This window comes from Aquarana catesbeiana, linkage group LG01, assembly GCF_042186555.1.
Source record: "Aquarana catesbeiana isolate 2022-GZ linkage group LG01, ASM4218655v1, whole genome shotgun sequence".
Lineage (NCBI taxonomy): Eukaryota > Metazoa > Chordata > Amphibia > Anura > Ranidae > Aquarana > Aquarana catesbeiana.
Window position 1 is genome coordinate 687,911,369 of NC_133324.1, and position 16,496 is coordinate 687,927,864.

At 48.0% G+C, this 16,496-nt stretch overlaps 1 protein-coding gene across 2 annotated transcripts in view; it reads right to left on the reverse strand.

Moving 5' to 3' along the window:
* Window positions 1-16,496, reverse strand: part of BBS7 (Bardet-Biedl syndrome 7) — a 99,108-nt gene that overhangs the window by 55,534 nt on the left and 27,078 nt on the right. For both annotated transcript variants that reach the window (XM_073603478.1, XM_073603469.1), the window contains exon 9: window positions 121-237. In XM_073603478.1, the coding sequence (XP_073459579.1) occupies window positions 121-237 (117 nt within the window). The remainder of the gene's footprint in view (window positions 1-120; window positions 238-16,496) is intronic.

Genomic DNA, 16,496 nt, shown 5'->3' on the forward strand with positions numbered 1-16,496 from the left:
AAAAAAAAAAAAAAAAAGCACACATTGTGTGCCCTGTACAATCTTAGTTTAAATTATATCTCTATAGATAAGACAGGAGGCATATTAATCAAATTTTTTTTACAGATTGTTGAATCAAACCTCCTCTCTTCTTCTCATTGAATATTTCCCATTTGGGCACAGGAGAATCTTTTGCGATTTGAATTAATCCAATCTTGCCATCTGATGTTCCATACAAAAGCTCCTCTCCGCTCTCACCTAGATATAAATGGAAGAAATATGGTTGATAATCAACAAAGTTACGATGCACATGTTTTATTTTATCCATCTGAATGAAAACCAAATTGCAAAACTATAGATACTGAATCAATTCTATTGTTATTTCTGTTACAAAATAAGAAAAGAAAATAAGAAACCTTAGAATACTTTTTTTTCTTTTGAACCAGGAGAATTGTCTTATTACCTTAAACCACTTCAGCCCCGGAAGATTTTCCCCCTTATTGACCAGGCCATTTTTTTGCAATACAGCACTGTGTCGCTTTAACTGACAATTGCGCGGTTGTGCGACGCTGTACCCAAACAAAATTGACGCCCTTTTTTTCCCAAAAATAGAGCTTTCTTTTGGTGGTATTAGATCACCTCTGTGGTTTTAATTTTTTGCGCTATAAAAACAAAAAAAAAAAAAAAACGAAAATTTTGAAAAAAAAAAAAAACAAAAAAACTTTTTTTTACTTTTTGCTACAATGAATATTAAAAAATGAAATAAAAAAAAAAAAAATCTTCATCAGTTTAGGCCAACATGTATTCTACAGATTTTTGGTTAAAAAAAAAAAAAAAAAAAAAAACACACCTCGCAGTAAGTATATATTGATTGGTTTGTGCAAAAGTTATAGCGTCTACAAAATAGGGGCATTTTTATTATAATTTTTTTTTTTACTAGTAATGGCAACGATCTGTGATTTTTAGCGGGACTGCGACATTGCAGCGGACAAATCTGACACTTTTTTGGGACCATTGACATTTATACAGCGATCAGTAGATCTGTCTTCTCCTCCCCATCTGAACGGGGATTTGTGTGTTTACACACACAAATCCCCGTTCTGGCTCTCGTGCCCATGATCGTGGGTGGCCAGCAGACATCGGGGCAGTCGGCCACGCTCATCGCGTCCCCCACCGTGCAGCAGCCGCACGCGCACCTGCTATGGCTCTTGAGGGAGCCGATGTACCAGTATGGCGATTCGCAGGAACGAGCGACCTGCTGCCGTATAATGACGGTGCCTGGTTGGCAAGTGGTTGAAGAGCAAACTTTGGAAGCTGTGCATAAAAAAGGCAGGAATCATACAAAGGACTAGTCATCAGTGTTGCCTGTGGTCTCCGTGCAGCTGAATTTTCCCCATTACTGACTTTAAATGCCTTGTTCTGCACTGTGTCTCTGTGTGGAGGTCAGCCATCTTGGTCAAGGCAGGGCTTTGCTTTCTCATGTCAGAGCCTTGAGCAAGAAGAATGGTGAGCAGCACAGTAGTATCTTCTCTAAGTCTCATTGCAAATCTTCTGAGACTAGCAGGCAGAGGCAGCAATACCTTTGGTGTCATGCTGCAGATATACAGCTATGATGCTGCAGGCACACTCACATACCAGAAAAAGTATTTCTATTTTTCAGGTGGAATTCAAAACAAAATATATTTATTTTTAGAGTACTACTTAGGCACAATTAACACTTCCAGATGTTCCCTATAACCAACCTGGTTCCCTGTGCCTTTAAGGAGGAGTGGGCCCCCTCCAGACAAACCTGCCTTTAATTTATCTACTACCATAGGTGATCAAACTTGGGACACTCTGAAGTGTTAGGACCACAGTACAGAGAAGAACCTTGAAGAGGCACTGCAGCTTTCACAAGAATTTGCAAATGTGTGCAACTAAGCCCTCAATCTTTGACTGGGCTAATTTCGTTTTTTTTTGTAGGCTAGCTGGTAAATATGCTTGCCAATTATTTGATGTTTGTAATGAGCTATAACCAACCAGGGAAACACAGCACCGAAAAACGGAACTGACAATATCCTCACCGCTTCCGCCTTCATTTGCAACAGAGAAGATGGGGGAACAGATGGTCCTCCATTTCCTCTGTGGGCAGTCGACCTTACCGTGTGCAGCAGTCTCGGGCTCCATGGTGGAACGGTGGCAGGAGGGGGGGGGGAGCCCTTCTAAGCCCTGTAATGGTGACCAGGCAGCTGTGAAGTCGCTCAATCATTTTAACCTGAAAGCTGATTGGCAGCTGTAAAAATTGATACCAGGATCATGACTTCAGCTGCAGCCATAATCTTGGTACAACCACTTCCCGTCCAGGATAAATATGTACACTGGACAGGAAGTGGTTGAAAAATAGGATTTTTTAAAACAGCTTACCTGTAAAATCCTTTTCTTTCGAAGGACATCACGGGACACAGAGCCACAGTAATTACTGATGGGTTATATAGGTATCACTGGTGATTGGACACTGGCACACCCTATCAGGAAGTTCAACCCCCTATATAATCCCTCCCCCTTGCAGGGATACCTCAGTTTTGTAGCCAAGCAATATAGTGTATTAGAAGAGGGGCGGGACCTCTGTGTCCCGTGATGTCCTTCGAAAGAAAAGGATTTTACAGGTAAGCTGTTTTAAAAAATCCTATTTTCTTTCTCGAACATCACGGGACACAGAGCCACAGTAATTACTGATGGGATGTCCCAGAGCAATGCTACCTGAGGGGGGGGAACCACGACCAAGTAGGGTGCAATCAGACCTGAGGACCCTGTACCGCTGCCTGCAGCACACTACGCCCAAAGGCGATATCCTCATGCCTTCTCACATCCACCTGATAGAATCTGGTGAATGTATGGACTGAAGACCAAGTTGCGGCCTTGCAGATTTGAGCCATAGAGGCCTGGTGATGCACTGCCCAAGAAGCACCAATAGCCCTTGTGGAATGTGCCCTGATCTGAAACGGAGGAATCTTCTGTTTCAAACCGTAAGCTTGAATGATCAATTGTCAAATCCATTTAGAAATGGTAGCTTTTGACGCTGCCTGTCCTCTACTGGGACCCTCTGGCAGCACAAACAAAACATCCGTCTTGCGGATCTGAGCAGTTGCCCCTAGATAGGCCTTAACTGCTCTTACTACATCCAACGAATGTAGAGATCTCTCTTCCGGAGAACAGGGATCTGGAAAAAAGGAAGGTAGAACAATGTCTTGGTTTAAATGAAAATCAGAAACCACCTTCGGTAAAAAACTAGGATGAGGGCGTAGTACCACTCTATCCTTGTGTATAATCAAATAAGGCTCCTTACAGGAAAGAGCTGCTAATTCTGATACTCTTCTAGCAGAAGAGATGGCCACCAGAAAAATTAATTTCCTTGTCAACAAGACCAAAGGAATCTGACTTATTGGTTCAAAAGGCTGTTTCTGTAACACAGCCAGGACCAAATTCAAGTCCCAGGGGTTTAGGGGCGCTTTAACCGGAGGATTAAGACGCATCACCCCCTGCATAAAGTTTCGGACCAAAGAATGCGAAGCAAGTGGCCGCTGCAATAATACTGATAAAGCAGAGACCTGGCCCTAGAAAATCAAGGATTCTACCTATGACATATTTCCTGGGATGCCAACCTCTGGATTCACACCAGGTTATATAAGCCTTCCAGACTCTATGATAAATCATCGTGGAAGCTGGCTTCCTTGCATTAATCAAGGTAGATATGACAGGACCTGAGAGCCCACGACTCTTCAGAACGTGGGTCTCAATAGCCAAACCGTCAAATTTAGCGTTTGTAAGGCAGGATGGAACACAGGACCTTGAGATAACAGGTCTGGGCGTTCCGGTAGTGTCCACGGGGAACCTACCGTCATCCTTACTATTTCTGCATACCAAGTCCTTCTGGGCCAAGCGGGGGCCACCAGAAGTACCGACTTCCTTTCCTGCCTGATCCTGCGAAGGAGTCGTGGTAGTAGCAGAATAGGCGGGAATGCGTAAATCAGTGAGAACCGATGCCACGGAATCACCAACGCATCCGTCCCGCATGCAAGAGGATCTTTTGTCCTTGCCACAAATCTGTCTATCTTTTTGTTGAATCGGGATGCAAAGAGATCTACATCTGGAACCCCCCATCTTTGGCATATGGCCCAAAAGACGTTGGGATGCAGAGACCATTCCCCTGGAAGTAACTGCTGGCGACTTAGATAGTCCGCCTGCCAATTCTCTATTCCCGGGATGAAAACTGCCGATATGCATGGCACATGCATCTCTGCCCAGACTAAGATCTGGTTCACCTCTTTTTGAGCAGCTCGACTCCGGGTGCCTCCCTGATGATTGACATAAGCCACTTCTGTGGCATTGTCGGACTGGATCCTGACCGGACAACCCTGTAGCCTGATAGTCCAGGCCTTTAGAGCTAGATGTATCGCCCGGATCTCCAGAATGTTGATGGGTAAGGTCCTCTCTGTCTTGGACCATACCCCTTGGACCGCAGCCTGTTCCAGAACTGCTCCCCAACCTGACAGACTGGCATCTGTTGTTACCACCGTCCAGGTAACCGGTAGAAAGGATTTCCCCTTCTGCAGGTTTTCGGGTATGAGCCACCAATTGAGGCTCTGACGCACCGCATGCGACAGGTGCATCGGAAAGTCTAATGCCTGAACCTTCTTGTTCCAGGTCGACAGAATACTGTGTTGCAGCATTCTTGAGTGAAACTGAGCATAGGGAACTGCTTCGAATGAAGACACCATCTTCCCTAGTAGCCTCATACAAAGGCGGACTGAGGGACCCTTCTTGGTCCTTACTGTCAGAATCAGCTCTCTCAAAGCAGTGATCTTTGCCTGGGGTAGAAAAAAACGGAGTTACTTACCGGTAACATCCTTTTCCAGGAATCTTTCAGGACAGCACCATAGAGAGACACCGGCTCCTCCCCTCTTAGGAAACACCGCCTTCCAATTCAATATTTAAATCTCATCCTCCCAACGGCCCCTCAGTTCTTCACGAGTTCCTCCGGCCAGCTGGGGAGACACAAGAATACGTCATACAAATCTTTATCTTACCTGACGTTCTCATGCGATGAGTTCTCATAGATAATCAAAAACCTGGGTGGGTACTAGTGCTGTCCTGAAAGATTCCTGGAAAAGGATGTTACCGGTAAGTAACTCCGTTTTTCCCCATTCATCTTTCAGGACAGCACCATAGAGAGGATAAGCGAGCACCTTACCTTAGGGAGGGACTACTGCCTGCAGCACCTTACGCCCAAAGGCTTGGTCTTTGGCTGACAGCAGGTCCAATCTGTAATGCTTCACAAACGTGGAAAAACTGGACCACGTTGCTGCTCTACAGATCTGCTCCGGAGAAGCACCAGCCCACTCTGCTTGAGAAGTTGCCACTGCCCTGGTGGAATGTGCTTTAATACCCTCCGGGGGCTCCAAACCCCCGATTACATAGGCCTGGCTAATGGCCAACCTTAACCATCTGGCTATTGATCGTCTAGAGGCTTTGAACCCTTTCCTAGCCCCTGAAAACAATACAAAAAAAAGAATCGGATTTCCTAAACTGTTTTGTACTATCTAAGTACTGAAGGACGCACCTTCTAACGTCCAGTTTGTGAAAAATATGCTCCTGTTCCCTCACAGGATTCGAACAGAAGGTAGGTAAAATAATTTCCTGGCCCCTATGAAAACTAGAGGCCACTTTTGGTAAAAAGGCCGGATCCGTTTTAAAAATCAAACGGTCCGGAAAAACCTGAAAAAAAGGCGCCCTAATAGAAAGGGCTTCGAGTTCACTTACTCTCCTTGCTGTGGTGATCGCCACCAAAAACACAGTTTTGAGGGTGATCAACTTCAAGGTACAGGATTCCAATGGCTCAAAAGGATCCCCTGTAAGAGACTGTAAAACTAAGGAAAGATCCCACACTGGGAATGGGGAACTTTTAACAGGCCTCTGTCTGCCTAAAGCTCTAAAAAACCTAGCTACCCAAGGATCTATAGCTAGCGGCTTTTCCAGGAAAACGCTTAGTGCCGATACTTGTCCTTTCAAGGTGCTAAGGGCTAATCCTTTGTCCGCTCCTGCCTGCAGAAACTCTAATACTGCTACAGAACTTCGTACATCGAAGGAGCTTTCTGTGCACCAACTGTTAAAGCGTTTCCACACCTTTAGGTAAATGGCTTGCGTCTCTCTTTTCCTGCAATTTAGGAGAGTTGTCACTAGCCGATCCGAGAAACCTTTGCCCTTTAGCAATTCTTCCTCAGTAGCCACGCTGCGAGGTTCCATCGCTCCACCTGAGGGCAACAGATTGGACCCTGAGAGAGAAGATCCTCCCGGATAGGCAGAATCCAGGGAGGCTCCACTGTCAGACTCTTCAAGAGGGAGAACCACGGCCTCCTTGGCCAGTGTGGTGCGATCAGAATGAGGGTTGTGTCTTCTGACCGAAATTTTCTCAGAACTGCTGGAATCATTACGGGAGGGGGGAAAGCATAACACTTTGAGAAACGCCAGCTCTGAGCTAGTGCGTCCACCCCGGCTGCTCCGTCCCATCTGTTTAGGGAAAAGAACAGACGAGCTTTCGTATTCGCCTTTGAGGCGAAGAGATCCACGGAGGGGACCCCCCACTTCCGAGTAATCATCTCGAAGATGTCCTGGTTCAAGACCCAGTCGCCTTCCTTCAGCATTTTTCTGCTCAGAAAATCTGCTACGTGGTTCTGCTCCCCCTTCAGATGTATTGCAGAGAGAGAGAGAATGCTCCCTTCGGCCCACCTGAGGATGGATTCTGCCAGACCCCACAAGGATCTGCTCCTGGTTCCCCCTTGCCTGTTGATGTAGGCCACTGCTGATGAGTTGTCCGAACGGACCCTCACATGCTGCCCCAGGAGTTCTCTCTGAAAAGCTCTGAGAGCCAACTCTATTGCTCTCAGTTCCCTCCAGTTCGAGGACTTCTTTGCGTCTTCTTTTTCCCAGGTGCCCTGCATCATCTTGGAATCTAGGTGTGCTCCCCACCCTGTGCCGCTCGCATCGGTCGTAACCGTTATGGACACTGGAAGAACCCACTCCAGGCCCTGTGAGAGATTGGACCCTTTCCTCCACCACCAGAGGGACCTTTTGACCTGACTTGGCACAGATATAAGGGAGTCCAGAGATGCTGGACTGTGGTCCCAGACACTCAGAATAAACAGCTGTAGGGGGCGAAAGTGCAGCCCTGCCCACTGAACTGCCGGAAGCGTGGAAGTCAGTAAGCCCAGTGCTGACATTGCTTTCCTTACTGAGATCTGACTGCTGCCCTGGAGCAGTAATATTGCTCTGTCCACCTTCTGGATTTTTTCTGCTGGAAGGAACACTTTTTGTTTTGTCGAATCCAGTACATAGCCCAGGAAGGTGACCTTTTGGGCCGGAACCAAACTGGATTTTTCCAGGTTCAAGAGCCATCCCAGGTTTTCTAAGCTGTCTCTTGCTACCTGAAGATCCTGGTACAACTGCTCCAGGGAAGGAGCAAACAGGAGTAGGTCGTCCAGGTACGCGACTACAGAGATGCCTCTGAGCCGCAAGAAAGCCAGGACCTCCACCATCACTTTGGTGAAGATGCGGGGGGAAGAGGATAGTCCCAAGGGGAGTGCTTTGAACTGTAGATGAAACGTTCCTTCCCCAGTTCTCACCGCCAGTCTGAGAAACCTCTGGTAACTTTCTGCGACTGGAATGTGCAGATAAGCGTCCTTTAAGTCTATTGACGCCATGAAGCAATTTGGGGGAAGAAGCGCTTTCACCGAATAGATAGAATCCATCCGGAATTTCCTGTAGGTAATTGAGACATTCAGAGGCTTCAGATTCATGATAAGCCTGAATTTTCCCGAAGGCTTGCGGACCACAAAAATGTGGGAGTAAAAGCCTCTGCCTATCTCCTCTACAGGAACCCTCACTATCACCTCTTGTTCCTCTAACTCCTGTAGGGAGGATAGAAGAGCTGACGCTTTCTCTGCACACTTTGGCAGCTCGGTGACCAGAAGTCTGTGCTGAGGAGGTTCTGAGAACTCTAGCTGGTAACCTCTTCTTATGATCCCTAACACAAACTGGTTGGAGGTGATCATCTCCCATTGTGGGAGGAAGGCCCCCAATCTTCCTCCCACCGTGGTTACCCCGTCATTGGGTCTTCTTGGGCTGTTCAGGAGGGCGAAAAATCGCCCCTCCCCGCCCCTTGCCCTTCTGCCCCCAAGCTTTTTTCTGCCGCTCTCCTTTTGGGGTTTCAAACTTTCTCTGGGGGCGAAACTTTCTTTTAGCCTGCTCCCCAAACTTCTTTTTAATGGGAAAGGCCTTTTTCTTATCGGCCGTCCGGTCTAAAACGGTCTCTAACCCTGGGCCAAACAAGAGATCTCCTGTGAGGGGAATTCCACAGAGTTTAACTTTAGACGCGCTGTCTCCTTGCCACGTCTTAAGCCATAGGGCCCTTCGAGCCGAATTAGTGAGGGCTGAAGACCTTGCGGACATGCGCACTGATTCGGCGGAAGCGTCCGCAATATACGCTACACCCTTAAGTAGCATGGGAAAGGAAGCCAAAATAGTCTCTTTTGGCGTTCCTGCCTCAATATGCGCCTTTATCTGCGTAAGCCAATATTCCATATTGCGGGCCACTACTGTGACCGCCATGGCAGGCTTAAGGTTTCCCTGTGACGAATCCCAGGACTTCTTTAAGAGAGAGTCCATCCTTCTGTCCATGGGGTCTGCAAGAACCCCCATGTCCTCGAAGGCCAGATCTGTTTGCCTGGAAACCTGAGAAAAAGCAGCATCCAGCCTAGGGGTCTTATTCCAGACTAGAGACTCCCCTTCTGAAAAAGGAAACCTTCGCTTCAAAGCCCTTGAAAAGAAAGGTTTTCTCTCAGGATCTTTCCATTCATTCTTTATGGCCTCAACCAATACATCATGGACTGGGAAATCCTTCCTTTTTTGTTCCCCAAGACCTTTGTACATTTGGTCATGGAGCGATAACACCTTCTTTTCTTCCTGAATTCCCAAAGTGGTGTGAATAGCTCCCAAGAGCTCCTCCACTTCGTCCAGGGAAAGCTTATAGCGAGAGGTTTTTGTGGATTCCCCATCCACCTCCTCCACATCCGATTCCCTTTGAGAATCTGAAGCGGTGCTATCTGGCTCCTCCTCAATTTCCACTCTGGAGCCCCCTGGTCTCTCTCCACTAACAGAGGGAGTATCCACTGGGCTAGGTGTAACACTCTGCTGCACTGGTAAAGGACTGCTTTGGGCTTGCGGCAACTGGAAGCTAGAAAAGAGTGCCTTAAAGGACTGAAAGGTGCTAGAAAGCTCTTTGACGGATGCAGCAAGATCTGTACCCTGTTCTGCTGCCTGTTCCCTGACTAATCCATCAATGCACTCCTTGCAAAGTGCCTTGGTCCAGGATTCCCCCATACTAACTCTACAAGAGGGGCATTTTTTCTTTGAACCATGAGGCGACTTGCTTTTCTCTGTGGCTTTCTGAAAAAGAAAGAGAGAGAGTCGCCATAAATGCCCAATCCCACCAGTGCTTTTACAGAGGACCACCAGGAGTGCCCCCCCCAGGACCAACCACCACCAGGGTCCCAGACACACTCCCCTTCCCCCCAACCACCAGTGAGGGGAGAACACCCGTGAAGCTAATCGGGATTTAGGTAAGGGAACACCACCCCAGGGTTCCACTTACCTTAGCATGGCTGGTGCTACTGTCTCCTGGAGCAGTTCTAGAGACCTCTGTCTCAGACATGTCCGCTGAGGATGGTGGTCGATCGTTTCCCCCGACAGCTGACTCTACAGCAAAGCAAGAGGGTCGCACCAGCCGAACGCTCGGTCCGTTTTCTTTCCCCGCGTCCGGAACCGGAAGACGCGGAATCGTCGGAAGTGCCCGCCCTCGCCGGAACTGACGTCACCCGTCATCCGACCCGGCCATAGAGCTTCAAATGCTGGCTGCACAAGCAGGAGAGACTCAGGCACTTCCCACAGCGCCCCCCTGGGCAGAAGAAACACGGACCTCCTCAGCTGTCTCTTTCCCCAAGAGAGGCTGAGGCGCGCCAATTCAGTTTTAAAAACAGGTAAGTATGGCTTCCCCAGCCTTTACCTAACTGAATAAACAATAGTAGAGGGAAAGAGCTAGAGAGACCCGACTCCCCCTCTTCCTCACACCAAATCTTTGGCTTCAGTCTCCCTGACTGATCCGCCACGGTTCCCAAGCAGTGTCTCCCCACCGGAGGAAACACCTGAACTGAGGGGCCGTTGGGAGGATGAGATTTAAATATTGAATTGGAAGGCGGTGTTTCCTAAGAGGGGAGGAGCCGGTGTCTCTCTATGGTGCTGTCCTGAAAGATGAATGGGGAAATTTTCTCCTGGCTTGTATCTATAATCAGACCTAAATACTCCAGTCTTCTTACTGGTTTTAGGAAAGACTTTTCCAAGTGGAGGATCCAACCCAGGTGTTCTAGATACCTGACTGTGGTCCTCAAGTTTCCATTCAAAGAGGCTACCGACCGGTCTATCAAGAGCAGGTCATCTAGGTATGCTATGACAGCTATACCCTGAGCCCTTAATCTGGCCAGAGGAGGAGCCAAGATCTTTGTGAACACTCGAGGTGCAGTGGCTATCCCGAAAGGCAGAGCCACAAACTGGAAATGGCGCCCTCCTACCTCGAAGTGCAGAAACTTCTGATGAGCAGGAAAAATGGGCACATGCAGATATGCATCTCTGATGTCTATTGATGCCAGAAATTCTCCTCCCTGCAGGGTGGGAACTACCGTTCGAATTGATTCCATGCGGAAGGATTGAATCCTTAGGAATCGGTTCAGATCCCTTAAGTCCAGAATGGGCCTGACATCCCCATTTGGCTTTTGGACCGTAAAAAGGTTGGAATAGAAGCCCAATCCCTGGTCCTTTGCGGGAACTATCATAATGACCTCCTGCGACAAAAGTCGCTCTAACGCTAGAAGGAGCGACTGCTTCTTCTCTGGGAACACTTGATCTGAGGAACCGAGGAGAGGGGAATTCCTGAAACTCCAGCTTGTACCCTAAGGTTACCGTGGAGATTACCCATCTGTCCTGGAAGTCCTCCTGCCAGAGCTCTGAGAACTGTCGCAGTCTTCCCCTCACTCGAGTGAGCGGGGGCACCCCCTCATGCAGAGGTCTTAGTGTTTTGCCTAGTAGGCTTCTTTCCCCAGGACTTCTTTTGTCCCTGGGGTTGACTCTTGTCTCTGGACCCCGATGGAGGCGGCCGTCGAGACTGCCTGGAGGCTGAAGCCTCCGGCGCTGGGGAAAGAGTCCGTTTGAAAGAGGGACGCTTACTCTTCTTCTTGACAGGTAAGAGAGTGCTTTTCCCACAAGAGATTCTCTTGATATAGTTATCCAAGTCCTCTCCAAACAACCTTGCACCACGAAATGGAAACCCAGCCAGTAGCTTCTTACATGGTGCTTCGGCTGACCAATTTTTCAACCATAGGATTCTACGTATATGCACCAACCCCAGTGAAAGACGGGAGGTTTGCACGATAGAATCTCTAATGGCGTCAACCACAAAGCATAAGGCCGCTGGAAGGTTAGCAAACCCCTGGGCCTGCTGTTCAGGTAATACTTTGATGACCTGCTTAACATGGTCTCTTAAGTATTGACAGACTCCAATCGCTGCTACTGCAGGTTGGGCCACTGATCCTGCTAAGGAGAAAACATCCTTCAATAGGGATTCCATCATTTTATCTACAGGATCCCTGAGCATCTGAGCATTGTCTACAGGACAAGTCAGGCTATTATTTACGGAGGAAATGGCGGCATCAATAACCGGTATTCCCCACATTTTAATAAACTTTTCTTCCATCGGATAAAGTGTTGAAACTTTCTCGGCGGAAAAAAACGTTTGTCTGGGTGATCCCACTCAGAATAAATGAGCTTTTCAAGTAAAGTATGAACAGGAAAATCATGTGCTGCTTGGAAAGGTTTCAGTGACCCCAAAGCAGAAGAGGATTCTTTAGCAGTTTCAGGTATGGGCAACTTAAATGTGGATCAGACCAATCCAGTGAGGATCTGCACTAAGACTTTCTCCTCTTGGGAAGTCGCAGAGGGTCCCTCTCCACCTGAATCCTCCGAAGAGGAATCATCCATCCCATCCCGATCCTCTGAAAGGGATTCATCTCCTTTATCCCAGAGCTCCTCTGTCTGAGGGCCTTGGGGAACAGAGGAAAGCCTAGTGCGTTTTCTTCCACTGAGTGAAGACGTAATCACGGCCATTAATCTTTCCTCTAGACCATTAATGGTTGAGGAAAAAACCTCTTGTGTAATATATACAGGGGCTGAAGTGCCAGAAGCAGGTTTAGCCCCTGACCCCGATGGCTCTCCCTGGCTAGCCGTCCCTGGCCCATCTTTAGGGGGGGGAGGATGCTGCCGACAGGGGGCCCTCAGAACCTGAACGAGATCCCCTAGTGTCTCTGGTTCCTGGGGTGCTTGAACCTCTTCTACCCATAGTGCAAAGCAACAAGGTGTGAGGTATACAAATGAACACTGCCTGCTGAGCGATGTAGTCTGGCTAAAAGCCTTGCTACCCAATGCTCAGTCTGGTGTTACTTCAGTAAATGCTGCCTAGGAGAATGCCTGTGTCCCACCTTACATGCGACCGTCAGCTCTGTGTCTCTCAGAAGGCTGAGTGCACCTGTACAGAGTGCCTCTAATAGCCTGCAGCTGGCCTGAGTGGGAGTCTAAGCACCTGTGCTGACGTCCCGCCCCCCCCCCCTCTACCGCCCCCCCCCCCCTCTATCGCCCCCCCTCGAGTTTTGAAAAAAACGAGTGCTTCCCGCGCTGGCCCACTTCTCCTGTCATGTTTCTGGAGAAAGGCTGGGGGAGGGGAGGGAAAGAGGCTGGTAGCAAGATCTGCCTGAACGGCTAGATTCAGAGATGGTGGCCATTAGGCCGCAGAGCCCGGGTGGTATAACCACTTTCTAGACCCCTGCGGCCCCTCTCTAGCCTGGGGGGGAACATTCAAACATGAGAAATCCCCCCTTCCACCTTACCTTTTTTGCAGCCGGCCTGAGATGCTGGGACATGAACAGCAATGAACAAACACTGAGACAGACATGTCAGCATGTGCAGGTTTGTGCTCTTGGCAGCCCCCGATGGTCACAATAGGCATAGCATGCATTTACCTTAAAGGAGAAAAGCCACTAGAACTCAAAAATTCTGTGGAATCTCCTCTTACCTTATCCAGCCGCAGGGTGCTGTTTACACAGACCCAATCTTCACCTCTCACGGTGGGCTCCGTTTGAAAAAACCGTCAGAGACTGGGGCCCCCTACGAATAGGGGGATCCAACAGTTCTGGGACCGTAAAGCACCTCGCCAGAAATTAGGAAGTTTAAAGCCATTTTCTGATCTGCGGGGTCCAGCTCTCTAAAAAGAGAAGCATTACGGGTAAAACCTCGTTTCTTCGGACACGAGGCCCGGGTACCATTCAATTCGGCCATGAGAAGACACTTTGAATGGATCCGGTTCGCCTGGCTTGCCCCAGTATAGGATATCAGGATATTCCCTTTGGAGCTCAGCACAGGACATCTTTACACGTCCATCACCTAAGACACTGGCGTAAAAACTGAGGTATCCCTGCAAGGGGAGGGATTATATAGGGGGTTGAACTTCCTGATAGGGTGTGCCAGTGTCCAATCACCAGTGATACCTATATAACCCATCAGTAATTACTGTGGCTCTGTGTCCCGTGATGTTCGAGAAAGAAAGGTATTCTTTTGAGAATGTTACAAATCTATACATTTTCATCAGAAACGTTCACACTTGTATTCCTTATGAATACCAAAAACTCCTAGTAGTGGAAATGTGATGGCATCATGACTGATTTATATGAATCCAGAAGAATAACATAACATTAGAAGAAAAAAAAAAAAAAGGTGATTCAAATGCCGCGTACACACGAGCGGACTTTACGGCATACCTTGCCCGGCGGATGGGATTTCGTCGGACAATTCAATTGTGTGGGCTCCAGCGGACTTTGTTTTCTCAAAAGTTGGACGGACTTATAGGGCGTACACACGGTCGGACTTTGTTCGGACATTCCGACAACAAAATCCTAGGATTTTTTCCGACGGATGTTGGCTCAAACTTGTCTAGCATACACACGGTCACACAAAGTTGTCAGAAAATCCGATCGTTCTAAACGCGGTGACGTAAAACACGTACGTCGGGACTATAAACGGGGCAGTGGCCAATAGCTTTCATCTCTTTATTTATTCTGAGCATGCGTGGCACTTTGTCCGTCGGATTTGTGTACACACGATCGGAATTTCCAACAACGGATTTTGTTGTCGGAAAATTTTATCTCCTGCTCTCCAACTTTGTGTGTCGGAAAATCCGATTGGAAAATGTCCGATGGAGCCCACACACGGTCGGAATTTCCGACAACACGCTCCGATCGGACATTTTCCATCGGAAAATCCGACCGTGTGTATGGGGCATTAGATTTGAAACATGTTTCAAATCTATCCGACGGACTCGAGTCCGGTCGAAAAGTCCGCTCGTCTGTATGCTAGTTCGACGGACAAAAAACGACGCTAGGGCAGCTATTGGCTACTGGCTATGAACTTCCTTGTTTTAGTCCGGTCGTACGTCATCACGTACGAATTCGACGGACTTTGGTGGACTGTGTGTAGGCAAGTCTGTTCATTCAGAAAGTCCGTCGTAAAGTCCGTTGAAAAGTCCACCGGGCAAAGTCTGCTGTAAAGTCCGCTCGTGTGTACGCGGCATTAGGAAATTTGTTTACCGGTAGTTTTTATACCTAGCTGTAGGCCACTGTCTATATGCTTGTTATTTAACGTGATATTAAACGTTAAATAACAACGTACTAACATACCATGTACTGTAGCTGCTGACTTTTAATATTAGGATACTTATCTGTCCTGGCTACCACCATTTGTGATAAGGGAGACCGGCTTTTCGACCTATCAGCTTCACAGCCAGTTCCCTACTGCGCCACGGTGAGATTTCTCAGGAGTGGAGATGGGTAACTGTCAAAAACAGATACCTGCTCCCCCCGAAAGGTGCCAAATGTGGCACCGGAGGGGAGGAGGAGGCAGATAAGTGGAGATTTCACTTTTGGGTGGAACTCCTTTTAAAGTGATATTAGACCCACGTTTTTAACCCTTTTGCTGCCAGAGCCGTTTTTGCATTTTTTTTGCATACGTTTGAAAAATCATTTTAGCCCTGAAAAGTGGCAGCTGGTGCTAAACTTTTTTGGGGGGGGGGGGGGGGGGGTGTGGCAACCACACCCCCCCCCGCACCCGCACACAGCCTCTCCACAGTGTTGGCCCCCCCCCCGCGCTCACCCCTCCACGGCTTCCTTGGCTCCTCCTTCCGGCCAACACTAACCGCCTCCTGTCCGGATTGGCTGGGAGAAGAAGCCGAAAGACAATAGAAAATATGAATTGGCTATGGTAACAAGTGTGTGGGTTCAAGCCAATCATGTGGCTTGAAAAAAAAAAAAAAAAAAAAACTCATACAAACGTATGAATCCGGTGCCCCTAATGGACCAGACGCTCCTGGCCCTGAAGATGACAAACACCCCAAGCATTGTGTATTTTCTGAAAGCAGACACCCTAGAGAATAAAATAGTGGTAGTTCCAATTTTTTATGCCACACAATATTACTGCAAAGGTCTCGGAAATGCAAAATTCAAGTAAAAAGTGCACTAAAGTTAATTTTAGGGCACACAAACTTAATAAATTACCCAATTTTTTGGTAATATCTAAAAGAAGAGGTTGCACGAGTAAATAGATACCCAACATGTCAAACTTTAAATTTGTATGCGCCTGTGAAATGGTGACAAACTTCAGTACCCTATATATTCCCTAGGCGACACGTTAAAATCTCCCTATGGTTAATCAGTTTAGTGTTACGGAGGAAGTCTGGTGCTCTCACTCCAGCATGCTCGGCAATATGTAACATGTGTATTCCAATCAACGTTTTCATGCGTAGGCACCTCCAATGCATTCTTATGTGCGTATATATATGGGGGTAGGGGGCCTCAAAAAAAATTTTTGGGCGGGATTTTTTCATCACATAGGCGACAGGTTCTCTTTAAACCACTTGCCGACCAGCCGCCGCAGTTATACTGCGGCAGGTTGGCTCAGCTGCACAAATCGCCGTAGGTGTACATCGGGCTCGTACATGACGATTTGTGGGCGCGGGCACGCTCATTGGCCAGCGGAGGAGCCAATCAGTGGGTCCGGCGGACTCGATGTCTGCCGGCCGCCCGGGATTGTTCACCGCAGTGACAAAACGGGGGTCTGCCATAGTAAACAAGGCAGTTCTCTGTTCTGACAGGGGATGACACAGAGATCCTGTCCAGGCAGCCCATCCCCCATACAGTTAGAACACATTTAACCTCTTGATCGCCCCTGATGTTAACTCCTTCCCTGCCAGTGCCATTACAATGTCAGTGCATATTTTTAGCACTGATCACTGTAATAAGGTCACTGGTTCCCCAAAAAAGTGTAAAAAATGTCAG